Source organism: Pteropus alecto, unplaced genomic scaffold (genome assembly GCF_000325575.1).
Source record: "Pteropus alecto unplaced genomic scaffold, ASM32557v1 scaffold57, whole genome shotgun sequence".
In the NCBI taxonomy this organism is placed as follows: Eukaryota; Metazoa; Chordata; class Mammalia; order Chiroptera; family Pteropodidae; genus Pteropus; species Pteropus alecto.
This window is the reverse complement of record NW_006442508.1, coordinates 801,738-819,093: the sequence shown is the minus strand read 5'-3', so window position 1 is coordinate 819,093 and position 17,356 is coordinate 801,738. Positions and strand designations below refer to the sequence as shown.

Genomic DNA, 17,356 nt, shown 5'->3' with positions numbered 1-17,356 from the left:
GCCACCACCTTTCCAGGTAGAGTTTATGCCACAGTCTTTGTAATTTGTGTGTGAGGCTTCTCTATATCTTGGATTCATTTAATCAGCAGGAGAATTTACTCAGTACCTAGCTCTCCATTAGAACTATAGCTTTGGGTGACCGAAAATTTTTTATTATAAATTAAGACGTGACAGAAAAATTTTAAATAATAATTTTACTACTGTAATATTATCACTGTATTAAAGATGGGAAACAATATGCAAAAATGACGTGTACTTTCTCAGTGTCATAGTATTGTACATACCTTTTTTATGACATTGGATAATTTTTAACTCGTGTTCTTAATAAGGCACTGGCACACAAAGTCCAGGAAGATAGTTCCTATTTTCGCATTCCAAATTGCGGTTCAGTAAAGTTTTTTTTTTTTAAGTTCTCCCTCTCCCTCTCCTTCCTTTCCTCCTTTTGCATGTGTATGTGTGTGTGAACATATACATATGCGTGTATTGTATACATACATAAGTATGTTTGTACATGGAGAGAGAAATATTTGAAGAGATGTAGATGTATGAGACTTTATAAAAATCTATAATTAATGCCCTTCTTCAGTCATATCCATCATTCCTAAATCTCCTCCCAGGCCAGTCTCACCATTCCAGCCTCCTTCCCTACCTTTGCTCATCGCGTTCTTTTATCTGTGGTTTTTTCAGTCTCATCTCTTCTGTTGATTCTTTCCCATCCACTTAGCCTTGGAAGTCATCTCCCTTGCACTTCTCATTACCTACAGTATTACTTGGCACATGACTGCCAATATGTTTTATCACCTTAATTAAAATGAAGCTCTTCTAGACCAAGAGCTATGTCTTATATTTCTTTGTATCTTCAGTGCATAGCACATATGGAATACCTATGAGTGACAAGTCATTCATCCAAACAGAAGAAAAATCTTGTTAAAGCTATTCTTTGTGAGGTAGTGAATCTCAAATACCTTATTATTCAACAAGCACAAATACTTAGGCCCAGGATCTCTTATCTAATTGAATAAGAATTACTCAGGGAACCTGTTTAAAAAACAGATTCTTAGACTGAAACCCCAGAAGATTTCAATTCACAGAACTGATCTGGGATTCTAGAATCCATATTTTGCACACACTCTATAATGCTGAAACAGAGCCAGGCATGGTAGGGTGCTATTTACTTGCTTTTGCCCACTTGAGTACCAGTCTTGACTGCATTATTCTGAAAGGTTAAAGTTTATTCACCTATCAATAGGTCATCAAATATTCTTTAACTTGGGACTTCCTAAAGCCAAGAAAAAAAAAAGGAATAGGTTGTAAATAACTCATACTATAGAGTAACAGCTAAGTCCAAAGTATTACTTTGGACTGTAAATATCTACAGTTACCTACAAGCAATACTCGGTAGAATTCTGGTAATAATTTCTAATTCCTCTTTACTGAGAAACTTGTGAACTTTTGTCTTTGGCATGTAGCTTCAGTTCTGGTCAGGCCCAAATTCCAGGCCTCATAATCATGTTCTGAATAGGAAACTATTTCTACCTTGCATCAGTCTGTACTGGATGTCACCGTAAGGGTCTTTATTCAAAGGCTTTGCTTATGAATTTTTCAATATTCAGTCATTATCAGTTGATTTCTTTGGAGATTTTTCCTTTAATATATTTTGCAGATTGCCTGGCACTGCTTACTTTTTAACCTGGGAATGGCTTCTTTGAGTGTGTCTGGCCTTGGTGCTCTCCCTCAAATCTAAGTACTCTGTGTCCTGCCTCTGAATTCTTTGACCTGGGTTCTCTGCCATGTTCAGTTCTCTGCCCCCTCTATATTCTCTGCCAAATTGGAGCCACAATAGGAGCATTTTAAGCACTGCTGGTTGGTGAATGGAACATACTGGTTGGTGAATGGAACACCTTTCCGAGTGGAGCCACAGAAGGGAAATCAGTTTCCAGCACAGCTTTCAGAACCTTCCTGTGGAACACCTATCATCCTGTCCTGCAGGTGCTCAGGGATGTTCCTGCTTAGCCATTTTATATCCAAAATGTCAGATAGCCTTTATAAGTAATACAGAAAATATTTATTGGTATAGAATGTCATTTTTTCAAATTGATTTCTCAAAGTTTCTCTCAATCTTCACAACAAAATGGTATAAGCAAAGCAAGAATAACCATTCCTCTTTGAGGGGAGGGAACACAGGTCTTTTTCTCTCCCTCACCCCCAAATCCCCACACTCAACTTCACTCCATCACACCCACCTGAGCCCAGTGTTGGGCTGGACTGTAACATACGGAAAAGTTTCTCTCAGATGTCCTCCCTGCAGTTTCCTCCCTTTCGCATTCATTGTCATAAATATATGCCCACACATTGGGAAATGATTGCGCCTTGCTATGAGCCACAGTCTTCCCAGTTCTGAAGTTTTTCTCCCTGGCTGTAAAGTGTTGCCAATGAGATATTCATTGTTCTAGGTTGTAGGAGGCAAGATAATGTAGGCTAAAAGTGCAGGTTCCAGAGTCTCACTGTTTAAAAGCTGTATCACCTTGAGCAAGTCATTTAACACATCCAAACCTCTCCATATAATAAATGTGTTACTGTTTGGGATTGATTTGAACTTCAGTGTCACCCCAGCAGCATGGGGGGAAACAACGCAGAAGTATAATTAGCATTTTTCCTTTGTTCTTCCCCACTGACGCAGTGACGAATCTCAGGTCAGTGAGATTTAGAAAAGATTATTAAAAGTATATTTTAGAAAGACAGAGCATGCTCCAAGGGAGGAACAGAGTTTCAGTGAAGAGAGCTGTAACAATACAGTTAGTAGGAGGGTCTGAATTATATTTGGGCAGTGGTAAATGTTTACAAAGGTATTCCTAGTGATTGGTACGTGAGGTCATTTTGATTGGCACTTGGCTGCTATGTAACTCTTTGCCTAGTGTGCTTGTGCTTACCCAGAATTCAGTCTGTTACCAGATTCATTAACTTCCGGGTATAAATGTGGTATTATGATGCTATAATGAGGCTTAGGTTGTGGGAAGGTTAGGATAATACCTTCTGCACAGGTGTCTGTGTCTGGATTAAACCAGCTATAGGTTATGGCCCTCCTGTCCTTTGTCCCTGGGGTTGCAGGAGGGATTCTTTAACTACCAATAGGGTGTTCTTTGGGCGGTCTCTGGGCTGGACCTCTATTCCTTTGTTCCCTCTCTCTCATGTCTGACTAGCTACCTAATAAAAGTGTCGGCTTCATTGGTGATTGTGATGATTCAATAATCTCATAAAAATAAAGCACTTAGAATAGTGCCTGGAAGACCATAATATCTATTGTTATTAGTAGCATAATTATTATTTTGGTTACAATTGAAAAAATGACTCAGATTATGAAGTTCCTTTGAACATGATTTTATGACTCTAATCTGCAAATTTTGTAAAGGAATGATAACTTACTCCTTTATAAAACTCCAGGAGGAAATATTTTTTAAAATCTAATTGTCCATTTTATATATCCTGAATTTCTTATTTGAAGATGCATTAAGACATAGAGACCATAGCGGCATTTGCTAAAGGTCATTCTGTGGAAGATAAAGTGCACCAGATATTTTGTTAAGTGCATGTTTTATTTTACCAAAAATCTCCTTTTCCATAGCAAACACTCTGGGAAATACTGAACCACAGTCTTCCCTTTCTATGCCTATTTGCTCTAAAAAACAGTATGTTACACTTTGAAGTAGAAAGAAGGAAGGAGCAGGGACTTTTACAGTCAGTGGTGGCATCTGCAGTGAGGCAACCATAGTTAGCTTGCCTTCTTCCTCATGTGAAAACTTATCTTTCAAAACCTAGCTCAAATGTCTCTGCTTCTGAGATGCTTTCTCTGATAACCCCAAATTAGTTAGTTCCTTCCCTAAACTTCTACAACAATTTGTAGATATAGTAGTGCTATATCTTAGGTGAGAGATGGTTGAAACCATCACATTTGTTGGAAATTGTGTATGGCCACAATTTTTTAAAGACTAGGACTGCCCCCTGCCCCTTTGAAGACCTATACACTTTGTTCCATAAAGTTGTCAGTCTGTTCTCTTCATTTTTGAAACATCATGTTCCTTCAGTTACATATGATTTGAGATAGCTGGCATGTATTTTAGGAAAAATACTTATTTTTAATTACAATGAAATCAACTGTGTCAAAAGTAAATTCTTAACTCCCTTCTCTAGCTCCTTGGGTAGAAATTCTAGAGTACTTAAATTTTCCCTTAGGATTCCGGTTCTCTTACACTAGTTGAATTTGAATTTGAATGAGCCTTGAGGATGCAACCGCATCTTGGCTTATGGCTCCTTTCACAGGCCCCTGCAATAATTGTTATTTGTTTACCCTTCTACCCCTGCTCCCTTTCCCACCCCAGTGGAAACCTTTGTTTTTACTTCTGGGAGTTGAATGAATGAAGTTGTTAAATGAATGGATGACTAAATGGGATAGGTACCTATAAGTGATCAATAAAGAATCTTTTTTTCTCTCCTCCTCAGGGCCGCCCAATAACCCCAGTATACACAATGGCTCCAAATGTTCAGAGAATTCCCGCTGCTGGGATCTACGGGGCCAGTTATGTCCCATTTGCTGCTCCAGCCACAGCCACGATCACCACACTACAAAAGAATGCGGCAGCTGCTGCCGCTGTTTATGGAGGATATGCAGGCTATATACCTCAGGCCTTCCCTGCTGCTGCTATTCAGGTTCCCATTCATGACGTCTACCAGACATACTGATTCTGATAATGAGAGCGGAGGCAGACCATAAAACTACCACTGAAGGAACACTTTACTATTTATGAAGAAAGAACATGGTGGATTAGCACACACATGAAACCTGAAAGTGAAGAATGTAATCAAATATCATACTGAAATATTTTATATACATGAAGTTTTCACTAGTTTTTTAAGACTATTTTCAATTTAGGAGGCCTGTGTTCATACATTTCTAAGAGACTTGCAATGGTTCTTGCCTTAATACCATCTCTTAAAAATTTGTATGCTATAGTACATTTGTATAGAGTTTTGTTTTTATATTTTTAAGGATATATTTTCAGTATGAAGGTTATTTTCTTAACTTCTGCACTCCAGAGATTTCTATTTTGTAGTACCTTCAATAATATTTCAACTATATATTAAAAGCACGTTTGAGCAGCTAGGGAACTATTTTGAAAAATATATTCAATATTTAAAGATACTAGTGCTTTAAAAATACTACATAAAACGTTATTTTAAAAGTTATACTGGAAAGTGCAATTTTAAATTTTCTGCTGGCATTAAGGGTTGACAGTGTTACCATGTGTTATCCATGATGGTTCTATTTTTAAAGAAATTAAACACTTGATCTCTCCTTAAGCCAGCATTGGAAAGACTTGTCACACTTCTAAGTCTAAACACTGGAAAGCCTTCACCTGCCACCATTACCTGGGACCCATGGTCATTTTCTATGTGTCTTTGCTCTTAAACATGTTCTCTCTTCACTCTCCTACTCATCCTCTCCTCCTATCCCCAATCCCACCTCCCTTTATGGCAAGTCTAGGGCAAAGAATTACTCTAATAGAGAAAACATTGATGGCTTTTATACTACTTCTTGGGTTTTTGTTGTTTTTTGTTGTTGTTGTTGTTGTTTTGGTTGGGTAGGTATTTTCAATAGCAGTATGTATAAGTGCAAGATTTTAACAGTTTGCATAAGACATCTTTGCATAGTTATTTAATTGTCCAATATAAAACTTCAGTTCTTTTTCTAATGCTTATATTTCATTCATTTTTGAAGTGAGTTTATATAGACAGTGAATGTTACTGTAGACAAGGCCCACAAAGACTCTTGTTGCAGAAAGTTATGCTTCTAGGTACCTTATCATGTTTCTTGCAAAATATCTGGTTGTCAGGGGTGTTGGAAATATAATGTTTATTGATCAGGGCTTTCCTCCTTTGCAGCAGGAGGAGAGACCTGCAGGAGTTAAAAGATAGTTTGTAAATATCTCCTAATGTTCCTTTTTAGTTGTTTTATGTTGCAGAAGTACATGGTATATAGTTTAATGCAAAATGAAACCATTTTATTTCAATGTTATTAAAAAGTTTTGTTTTATTAGGAAGTAAATATATCGTTGCAGTGTTTTGTGCCTTTTTAAAAGCTTTTGTTTAGCAGAGTGAATGTAAAATACAGTAAAATGTTAAGGTTGTCATCTACTTTATGAAATACATCATTGTGGAATTTTTTAAAGGCTCTATCAAGGAAGTGAAGTGTGCAATATGTAGCAAGTAACAGTTGTGTTTTTATGTCATATTTGAAATCCATAAAATCTTTCCAACTCACTGAATTTTTGCTGATAGCGGAATTCTTATTTGTGGGTAAATAATAGGATCGTGCCATTAACAAATATTTTATATTGTTTTAAATTTTAAATTAAGAGACTCCCAAATGCCTTTTTCACCCCCTCATCTTAGGGTGGGATAAATTTTTTATATATAAGCAATATTTATTTATTTTGTAAAATTACTGAGTGCCTGCAAAGGCCTTTAAACATTCCTAACATTCCTTTCCATCGTTCTTAAGTGACATAAAGTAATTGTGCAATGTTCTTGATGATGTACCCAGCAAGCTTCATCCAAACTCGAATCTGTTGGAATGAGTAATCCAACAAAATGCAATTTGGATCAGATCTTCATCCCTTGACTGTGCGAAAGAGGTACTTTCCTTCCAATGTAGGACTGTCACACTGGTTCACTGGATAAGACTCTGACCCAGTGGTCTTACTGTATTTTACATGTGCCTGTAAATTATTAGGGGGAAAAAAGTAATAAAGAGAAAAAAATGATATCTTAACATGGCAAATACCAAACTACCTTAAAGACAAATGTTGGTGACATAGCCAGTTAAGTATCAGTGAGCCTCTTATCTGTTTCTATTTCACAACCATTTCACATACACTACTGAGGTAAGTTTATAACTTGGAAATGTGAACTTTTTTTTAGGGTTAAGAACAAACTATATAAATGTTAAAAAAAAAAAAAAAAGCTTTAGAGTTCTCTGTTTTCAAATATGCTAGCAGTTTAGTTATCTTTAGTTACTTTGTATTTGAAAGCTTTTGAATTTAGATCTTGCTCCATTTACAGTACATTCTTAGGATGTATGTAGCAAATAAAGCTTTCTTTAAAGCAATTTCAAGACCATATTTTAAATTGTGTTTTTTTATACCGACTTTTTTTTCCCCTAACAAAATTAGAAAAACCTTTAAAGAGTAGAAGGAATGGACTAATTCAATATTTTCAGCTGGAAAAACCAGCTTTACACTCAGAACTCTAAATGGAGGCAGTTGATGTGACATTGAATTGTTTGGTGGTTTCATGAAAGTGCTGGGGTGACCTGAATATTGGTCACTTCATCGAAAACCAAAGCCTTCTTTTTCTCCTTTTCACAGTATATAGCAGGGTTAGCAGAACACTTCCTTCCCTTTTCTCTAAAAATCATCACTAACTTTCAAGAGTATCTATCAACAAAGCCAATCAAATGATTTAAGGGAAAGTGATGAGTTGTCAATGGAATTACTTCTAAAAATTGCCCCACGTGGTTTTGCCATTGATTAACAGTTTTACCTTGTTAGTCTTGCTGCCTCCCGACCCACATTTCATGGAATACTAACTTCTGCTTTCTCTTAAAAAGATAAAAGTCTTTTAGAGGCAGAAGAGGCTGGGAAACTTTCCAAGATGACAAATCGTTAGGCAATATTTTCAAGGGCAACAAGTTTTGCTGATTTCTTCTTGTTCTAGGAGGAAAGTACAGATGCCCTTCAATTTGCTGAATCACACAGTTTAATTGATCTCTTTAGCAAAAGAATTAACAATCATACGAAATGTACATTGCACTCTACTAGGTGCCAGGCTTTGCCATGGGTGCTACAGTGGCTACAGCATGAACAAAACCAACAAAATCTTGCATGTGTATAGCTCACATTCCAGTGAGAGAACACAGACAAAGGATACAGGTAAACAGCATGTCAGATGGGGATAAATGCAGTGATTCTGTGATTTGTTCAGCTCTTTAGCTCCCATAATCTCAGGTAAACCTCACAGCAACTCAGTGTAGTAGGCAGGGCAGATAATATGACTGGTCAAGGTCACACAGCTAGTAAGAACCTGGACTGAAATCTCGCTCAGTCTCCCAAGTCCCAGATTCTTTCTCACAGCACACTCACCCTGGAAATGGATAAAACCAGTCATGCCAACAACCTACTTCAGGGCCCAGAAAAAGAATAACAAAAAACAAAAACCTTTCCTACAAGTGTAGTTACTTTCCTGTTGGCTAAAAAGTGTGTTTTCATATGCAACTTCTTTCCTTGGGATGGGAACTACTCTCAACATGGAAGACGGCAACTGTAAGTGAGGCTAAAAATGTATACACTGATAGATTTAGGGAGTTCTATCTACATGGCTAATCCAGAGATGATGGAGGAGGCTAAAGAACTATCAAAGAAAGTCAGCTATACTCTCTTCTGATTCTTCGCTAATGCCTATGTTTTTATTCCAAAAACCTGTCATGACAATATACTTAAGCACTTAGTCAAAAGTTAGAACAATTAGAAAAGTTCTGAATTTTCTTTTCTAGTGAAAGATAATCCTATAGACAGTCCAACATCCATTGGGTGCTGTTACATGGCATGCAATGTGTAGGGTGTATTTTGTTAGCTATAATTTACTGGCTTACCAGACTCTGTTTTAAGGGCATTAGGGTACTTGACTATTTAAAAGAAATGTATGGTATATTACCTCAAGTATTATGAGATGTTGTCTTTATTATAGTCTCCTGGGCACTCGGCCTTTATATCAGAATTTTTTTAAAAAACATGAAATGTGCATGGCTATTTTCATGAAATGACATTTTGACACCATGACCCTGAAAAAAAAATCAGTTTTTAAAAAAATTACTGGGTAGGATGATAGAGGTACACCCACTTTATCCTTGCCATACCACTTCCTTGATAAGTTTTCCATCTCTGACCATCCAAGATCAAGGGCAGGATTAAGTTTAAATACAGAATGATACTCAGGAGACATCTACAAAGTGTTTTTGCTAATTCCAATTTCTAAGCTATTAGACTGAGGATAGCCTTTCTCTCCTCTTCTCTCATTAGTTTAACCTTTCTAGGTACTGAGCATTATTCTGTTTCCTAACTCACCACATCTGGAAAAAATGTGATTGCCCAAATACCACAGTGAGCAAGCACTGTGACCTAGTGGAACAAAGTTGGGTTTGCAGTCAGAAAGCCTGGGAAGTGAAACCCCAGCTTTGTTTCTTACCAGCTGTGCGATGTTGGAAAAGATGCCTCACTTCTCTGAGTACAACTTTCTTAACGGTAAAATAGAGATAATCCTGACTGCATAAGGTTATTGTAAAAATCAGATGAGTTAATCTTTAAAAAGCTTGATATGTTGTAGGCACTCAAACATTTTCTTTCCCTTCCCCTTTATAAACTATAGTGTGACTTCATTCTGCTATATTAACTTCATTAAGTCTTTCCATTTTATGTTTTATTTTGTTTCCATTCATTCAATTTGTTGAATGCCAACTATGTGCCAGGACAGCATGAGGTACTGGAGAGACAATAATCAACAAAATCCATCTCTGCCCTCCAGAAACTCCCAGAAATAAGACAATGTTGCAAGTGCTGTGAAATGCAAGGGGACACCCACGCAGGCTCAGCAGGAGGTTAAGAAGGATTTGGGGAAGAAGTGGCATCTGAGCAAAGATCTACAGGATGAGCAAGAGTTAGTGCAGATGAACAGGGAGAAGAGGAAACAGGAAGTGCCAGGTTCAGAAGAAAATACATGGTATATTCAAATATTTGAAAGAACTGTGGCTTCTCCAAAGGAGAAAGAGAAAAGATGTGGAGTGAAGAAGCTCAACCTTTGTTCCGTTCAACATTAAACATTGTCCATGGGCCTGTGTTAACTGCAAAAGAAAATTAGTCCCTGTAACAGGGACCTAGGAAGAACCCTAAATCATTCCTCCTTAGAACTAAGCATTTCTTTCAGAAAATGGTGAAGGCCAGCATTTACCTCAACTGCTGAATCTGAGGGATTGTCTGACAATCAACAGCGTGGCACATCTGAGTGCTCCCCCTAGTGGACAACTCCCTGCCTTTGGCTTTGCTGGCCCCAGGTGACGCCCACCAACCCTGATCTTCCGAGAGAGAGTTTGCAGGTGGGAGGATTTCCCACCCCTTCCCTCCTCAAGACCTAGGTTGCATTCTCTGGTACCGTCCACCCTTTCCTCTGTCGGGTCATACTGCAGCTCCTTGTGTTGGTCAGTGTGTCCTCACTCTCCCTCTGGTAGCCCTACGGGAATGCAGGCTTCTCAGCAAAGCTGATGGAAGCCTATAGTGCTACGAGAGCGGAAGAGGGTCCCAGGTAAAATCTTAAGAGGTGCACAGACCCTCAGTGAGATTATATTTCCTTGCAACTTCATTCCACGCAATTATACCCACAATCAAAAGCAACACCAAATCCTGCGTTTGCAAGAAATATGACCTTTCCTGAACTAATTTTTAGCCACCCTTCTTCTTGGCTTGCTCTACTTTGTTTGTCAAAAATCTTCATTAATGATTAACCAGCCACGAGATTTAAATAGGCCTTAGTCATTCTGAGGCAGGTAAGACAAGTTGCTGAAGCTCAATTGTTTCTGAGATGACCTTGCTAGGGGTGCTTGCCAATTCGGTTTTGCTGGGATTTTTCCTCTCCTTTTCCAGGCCTTTTTATTCCAAACAGTGGTGGCACCGGGGAATGGGATTTCTATCAGCTTTAGTGGCCTCACCCCCACCCCAATTCAAATATGGTCATTTGATACTTTCTCAATCTTATGCAAAGTGTTATGCAAATTCAGCTTCCTGACAAGCCTCTAAGCTCCCCTTTCTAAATAAGATGCTACCCTAAGAAGAGAAATTCTGGAAATACAACTGATTCTAAATGTGCTCTAGTGTTTATAGAAGGAAGCATTCTGAGCATTGGGGACAATAACAAAAATAACCCATTCAGCATAATTTTCCAACCCTTAAGTACAAATATCCAAACCATGGAGTGCCCAGTCAAGCCTGCTTTCAGTGAGTATTTCTTTTTCTTGTTCCTAATTTTCCTTATGTCTGGGGATAATGTTAAAGTCATTAACATTAGAGGGTGATCACTCAGCAGGAGATAAAAACAATGTCCAATAGTAACTTACTATGTGCCGATTGAATACTTACTATATATAGTTTGCATAGACTTCTAAAGGCTTTTTATTAACAAATAATACAGACAGAATTATACACATATCACATTTAACTTGATGAATTTTCACAAAGTAACACATCCTTGTAACGAGCATCCATATGAAAAACATGACCAGCATTCCAGAAGCTTCCCTATTGCCCTTTTCAATCATTCGCTTCTCACCAAGGGTAACCACCACTGACTTCTGGGAGCATAGGTTTGTTTTTCATAGGTCATTTTCTTCATATTTGAGAGAGCTACTACTATTACCCCCATTTTACAGATAAAAAGCAAGGAGGCAGAGGGAGGTTTTATAACTTCTTCAAGGTCATATATCTGGTAAGTGAAAGAGCCTAGATTTGAACCTGGATTATCTAACTCCAGAGCTGGAGATAACTATGTGGAGTAATTATAATCTACCCATTTTGTAAGGGTTTAAAGTCATTTGTTTATCCTAGAAGTTACACTGATCTCCTAAGGGAGTCGCATTACCATAAAAGTCATTGGAAAGGAAAGAAAATCTGCATGTATGGCAGAACATGGGGTGCAAAACCTGGAGTCTCCAGGCCCTACAGGATTACTTTCCCATATTCTTTTTTTCTGGTGGCTTCTAAATCTCTTACGCTCTAATGTCCCCTTTATCAAACTTTGCTCTCAGGAAGAGAAGGAATAAACTAGCTCACACGGAGACAAGTAATGCATTTTTTCACTAAGGGCAAATCCCTTGTTCAATAAATTGAGGAATAAAGCCCTAATTTTGGAATTTAAGGCCATAGCAAGTCAAATAAAGGGAACCACTTCAGAGTTCAGGAGGTCCTCCACTTGCCCATAACATTGTACCACAAGAGCAGCCCAGTCTGGGGAGCTCAGCTTAGGTATTCCAAGTTAGCAGGGGGCAAATAATTAGACCCTCTGTAGAGAAATGAACAATGTTAATAACCAGTGTCCCAACCGTGAGACATACTGAATAAAATCCTGGAAGGACACTTTAATCAAGGACCTTCTTTTATTCTAAAACACTGATCATATTATTAGCTTACCTTTGAGTAGCCTTTCACTGTCCACAGAAGGTTTTCTTCAGCTCTGTCTCACTTGAGCCTCATGACAATCCTTAAGATTATTATAGAAGACATTCTTCTCCTCCTCATTCATTCATTCATTTGTTTATTTAACAAATGTTTTTCTGAGCATCTACTGTGTACCAAGCTTTGTGGTGGGGCCTAAAGTAACAATGATGAGCCTTATCCCCATTTTATCAAGGAAGAATTTGAGACCCAAAAGGATAAATGACTTGCCCAAGAATACATTGATACTTTAAATAAAATGATATTGTATACCTGTTTTCCCTGCGTAGTATCTCATTAAATCCTCACAATTCTATGAGACGGTTACTATTATTTTAACTCCCATTTTACAAATGAAGAAACTTAAGTTCAGAGAAAGGTTATACGACTGCCCCTTCTGTGTAGATGGAGGAGCCAGCATTCAGACCCTTATTGGTTTGACTCCAGAAATTAGAGCTTAAGCATTACCTTATTGATTCAACAACCAAGGATGTCACTGGCCCATCTACAACGTAAATGGAACTCTGATTCTGTGGGAGTCTGTAAAATGACTAGATTGGCTTGGCATAAGCCTTACTTGTTGGATTAAATAAACTTTTCAGTGCATCTCTTACAAAACAGCTTTTTCACTCAAATGTTAAAGATGTCTATTCAAACAGAACTGGAAATGAAGCCCTTGAAATTTGAAGTTTTAAATAAACGCCACAATAGATTGATGTCTTAATTTCAACACTTTTCTCTGAATAGAGCTGGGATACCCCAGAGATGGAAGGGAGATTGGCCATTGAAGGCTTCACTCCCACTTTTTGGTATGTCCCCCCTGGTAACCTGAGTGTTTCTGTACCTCCCTTTCCCCCAAAGTTAGTCCCACCATGGAGCAATTACACAAGGAGTGTCTGGCTCCTTTTGTTTTGGGGATCCAGAGAGAAAAGACAGCACCTCTACTTTCTCTGTGGTGTGCCAGCAGCATGTAGTGCCATGTTGCAACATGTCACCCTCTTCATGGGTCTCCCTGCCTCCATTCTTGCTCCTCTTCCATTTACCCTCCACACTATAGCTCTAATAATATTTAGCTAATAATTATTTAGCTCTAATTTCTGGAGTCAAACCAATGAGGGTCTGAAGGCTGAGAAAGGGCAGAAAGAATCTTGATAAAGGAAGCGATGGATCTGTAAATAGCACTAAGGAAGTAAAGCCTAAAATGGGAGGTGGGGCTGGGGCCAGTGATATGAGATTGAGGAGAGAGGTGTGCGTGCGTGCATGTGTGTGTGCTGCCTGCACGTGTGCGCGTGTGTGTTTTGGGTAGGAGGTTCATGCAGTGCAGAGTTCGTCACTCAGGTGTGAGATTCCATCCTGACCACAGTAGGGAGTCAATAATTGATTTTCATCCAGTAAGTGACTTGATCAGAATTGCATTTTAGAGAGAATGTTCTGGCCAGAGCATGGAGAGAGGAATAGGAGAATAAAAGGGAGACCAGTTTGAAGGCTGTTGCAGGAAACAGGTGAGAGATGATAGTGGGCTAGACTAAGGCACTAGCAAAAGGTTAGTGATAGAATGGACTCAAGAGGTGTTAAGTTAAAGTCAGTAAATGCTGGTGACTAGTTAGTGATGGGGCAAGGGAAATAATAACTCCTAAGTATCTGGCCCGGATAATTGGGTGAATAGTGGTGCAGTTTTATATAGCTAACATCATATGTCACTGTTCTAGCCATTTTATATTAATGGACCCATTTAACCCTCTTAACAACTCCATGAGATAGTATTATTCTTGTCCTATTTTATAGACAAAAAACCTGAGGAACAGAGATTGTAAGTTGCCCAAGGTCACACAGCTAGTAAATGACATGATCAGGATTTAGACTAAGGCAGTCTGAGCACAGAATCCACATGCTTAACTAGTACCACTAGATTGAAATTTATTAAAATGTAGAGTACAGAGGGAGTTGCAGATTTGGTTGAGCATAGGACAAGCTCAGTTGGGGACATGTTGAGCTTGAGATGCCTTTAGAGGATCCAGGCAAGATCCAGAAGGTAGTTGGATATATGGAGGTGTGGTAAAACTATGGATTTTAAAAGCATGACCCTTTATAACAAAATATTACTTTTGGAAAATGTCAATGGATGCATTTTTCATTAGCCTTAAATCATGGTGTTCTGGGACTTCCCATATATGGGGTCAGTGGTATTCAATACTTCAGGGAAGAGTGGGTTGTCAGCCAGGTGTCCAAGTCATCCCTCAACTTTGACTATCGGTTTCTTTTCAGTCCATAGAGAAACAAAGTTTTCAAAGTCACATCTTATCAAAAGACAGTGGAATTTCTGAATTGTGGCAGCTCCCTTTTCAAGGGCCAGTTTTGTCAAGTCAGACCATTGAGGATTGTCATGATTATTTAGCTAAGAGCACAAGGCAATAGTCACTCTAATTGATCAGCATCCAGGATTCCGTGTCGTGCCCAATAGGAATGGAGAAGGAGGTGGCAAGATGTAAGAGAAAGGACAGGAAGTCAGTGGCAGAGGTCCAGGGCAATAGTCAAAAAAATTTGGCAAGTGGGTGAGCATGATTGTTAAAATATTTTGGTGCAGAGGAGCAGGATGAGATAAATGTTCAAAGAAAGTCAAAAGACATTGTAACCAGTGCTCTACTTTCCTGTGACATCCAACATGCACAGAGAGGCAGTGTGTGTTAAAGGCAGATGACTGGGTAGATATGCCTGAGATAGTGCTGCTGGTTCTGGGTTCTCCACAATCATGATGTGTTCCCACATGCTCCAGAACCACCCTGCCATGCCCTACCTGCCCAGTGGGGAAGGAAACATAATCAGGTGACCCACAGCAAAGGTTGCTATGGATACCCAAGTCGGGGGGGGCGGGGGGGGCGGGGAGGCTAGCAGAGGTTGTGACTGACACTCTAAGGGTCTGCAGCTCCAGCATCATCGAATGCTCTGGTGAACTAGACATAGCTCAGTTTTCTGTTCATGGCCAAGAAAATCAAGCACAGCTCCAGTGGCCACAGACTTAATTGATCAGCACCAGGACCAAACACTCAGGGAGGGATCAGATTAAATGAGCTCACTGCATCAGAAACCAGCAGTCATTGACCAGCAAGAAGATCTCAACTCCTGCCATGATGTTATATGAGCTCCCTGCAATTTTGAAGGAAGAGGAGTGAGAACAGAGAAAGCTCTGGCAGGAAGGTGAACTTTAAATTGATTGAACATTTACTTAAAAGAGAATTTTTAATATAAAAGAGATTAATGTAAACCAAAAAAGCCTGAGGTACTTTGAATTGCATGACCAAGTGTTGCTGTCATTCTGGCTAGCCAGGAAAACAAAGGTGCAAACTATTATATAAAACAAAGAAAACTCTGTTTTTACATCTGAATGGATATTATTAGTGAGAAAAATACCCCTTCTCCTGATGTTTCTTTTTACGTGTAGTGAATTCAGTGGACATGACACCTGACCTCTCTCTGCCCTGTTTTCTTTTCACTCCTGGAGCAATAGTTTCTGTAATCGATAAATACAGAAATAACTGGACTTTGTGGCTAAGTAATTTTTCTTCCTCTTGGGAGGGAGCCTAACAGTACATGAGTTTCCCTCTATTCTTCCCTTTCCTGAATCTTCCCAGAAGGGAGGCCCATTTGCCCTCATGCCAAGCTAAGTCCTCCAACATCCTCCAATATCCTGCATCAGTAATAAACATGATATTTTCACATCCATTTTAAAAATTGAGGATAAAATTAACATAATATAAAATTCAACACTTTATTTTAAAGGACACAGTCAATGGCTTTTACATTCACAATATTGTGTAACCGTCACCGCTATATAATTCCAGAACTTTTTTATCCCCGCCCTACCCCTCCACCTCCCCCACAAAAAAACCCATGCCCTTTAAGAAGTCACTCTCTATGCCCTCTACCTTCAATTCTGGGCAACAGCTGTTCTGCTTTCTGTCTCTATGGACTTGCCTATTCTGTGCATTTACTATAAATGGAATCATATAACATGTTTTCGCTTAGCATGTTTTCAAGGTTTAGTACTTTATTTCTTTTTATACCTGAATCATACTCCATTGTATGAACATACCACATTTTATTTGTCCATTCAACAGCTGATGGACATTTGTATTGTTTCTACTTTTTGGCTATTATGAATAATGCTATGAATATTGAGTATGTACTACTTAGGAGTGCAATTGCTGGGTCATATAGTAATTCTATGTTTAATTTTTGAGGAACCACCAAACTGTTTTGCACCACAGCAGCACCACTTTATGTCTCACTAACAATGTACGAGGGTACTAATTTCTCCATATCCTTGCCGACATTTGTTTTCTTTTCTTTTTTTATTATAGCCATTTTAGTGGGTATGAAGTGATATGTCATTGTGGTTTTGATTTGCATTTCCCTAATGACTAATGATGTTGAGAATATTTTTATGTGCTTATTGACCATTTTTATATCTTCTTTGGAGAAATATCTGATCAAGTCCTTTGCTCATTTTTAATTAGATTGTCTTTTTCTTGTTGAATTGTAAAAGTTTTTTTTATATATTCTTGATATTAAACCCATTTCAGACACATGGTTTGCAAATATTTTCTCGCATTATATGGGTTATCTTTTCACTTTCTTGATAGTAAGTATCCTTTGATAATAAAAGTTTTAAATTTTGATGAAGTCTAATTTACTTATTTTTTCTTTTGTTGCTTGTGCTTTTGGTGTCATATCTAAGAATACATTACTAAATCTAGGGTCATGAGATTTTTCCTGATATTTTTTCTTAAGAGTTTTTTAGTTTAGCTCATACATTTAGGTCCTTGATCCATTTTTAGTTAATTTTTGCATATGTTCGGAGGGAGGGGTTTAACTTCATTCTTTTGGATATTTTATTTTCCCAGCATAATTTATTGCAAAGACTTTTCCTTCCTTATTGAATAGTCTTGGTACCCTTGTCAAAATCAATTGGCCATATATGTATGGGTTTGTTTCTAAATTCTCAGTTTCATTCCATTGATATATATGTCTATCCTAATGTCAGCACCACA

General features: G+C 38.3%; 1 protein-coding gene across 1 annotated transcript in view; it reads left to right on the top strand.

The window, feature by feature from the left end:
- RBM47 (RNA binding motif protein 47) overlaps window positions 1-7,163 on the top strand; it is an 86,886-nt gene extending 79,723 nt beyond the window's left edge. The window contains 4 exon segments of the mRNA XM_025040213.1: window positions 1-21; window positions 4,474-4,641; window positions 4,643-4,682; window positions 4,685-7,163. The exon segment at window positions 1-21 is cut by the window's left edge and continues 188 nt beyond it. Of these exon segments, the coding sequence (XP_024895981.1) occupies window positions 1-21; window positions 4,474-4,641; window positions 4,643-4,682; window positions 4,685-4,737 (282 nt within the window). The 3' untranslated portion in view covers window positions 4,738-7,163.
- The last annotated feature ends 10,193 nt before the right edge of the window (window positions 7,164-17,356 follow it).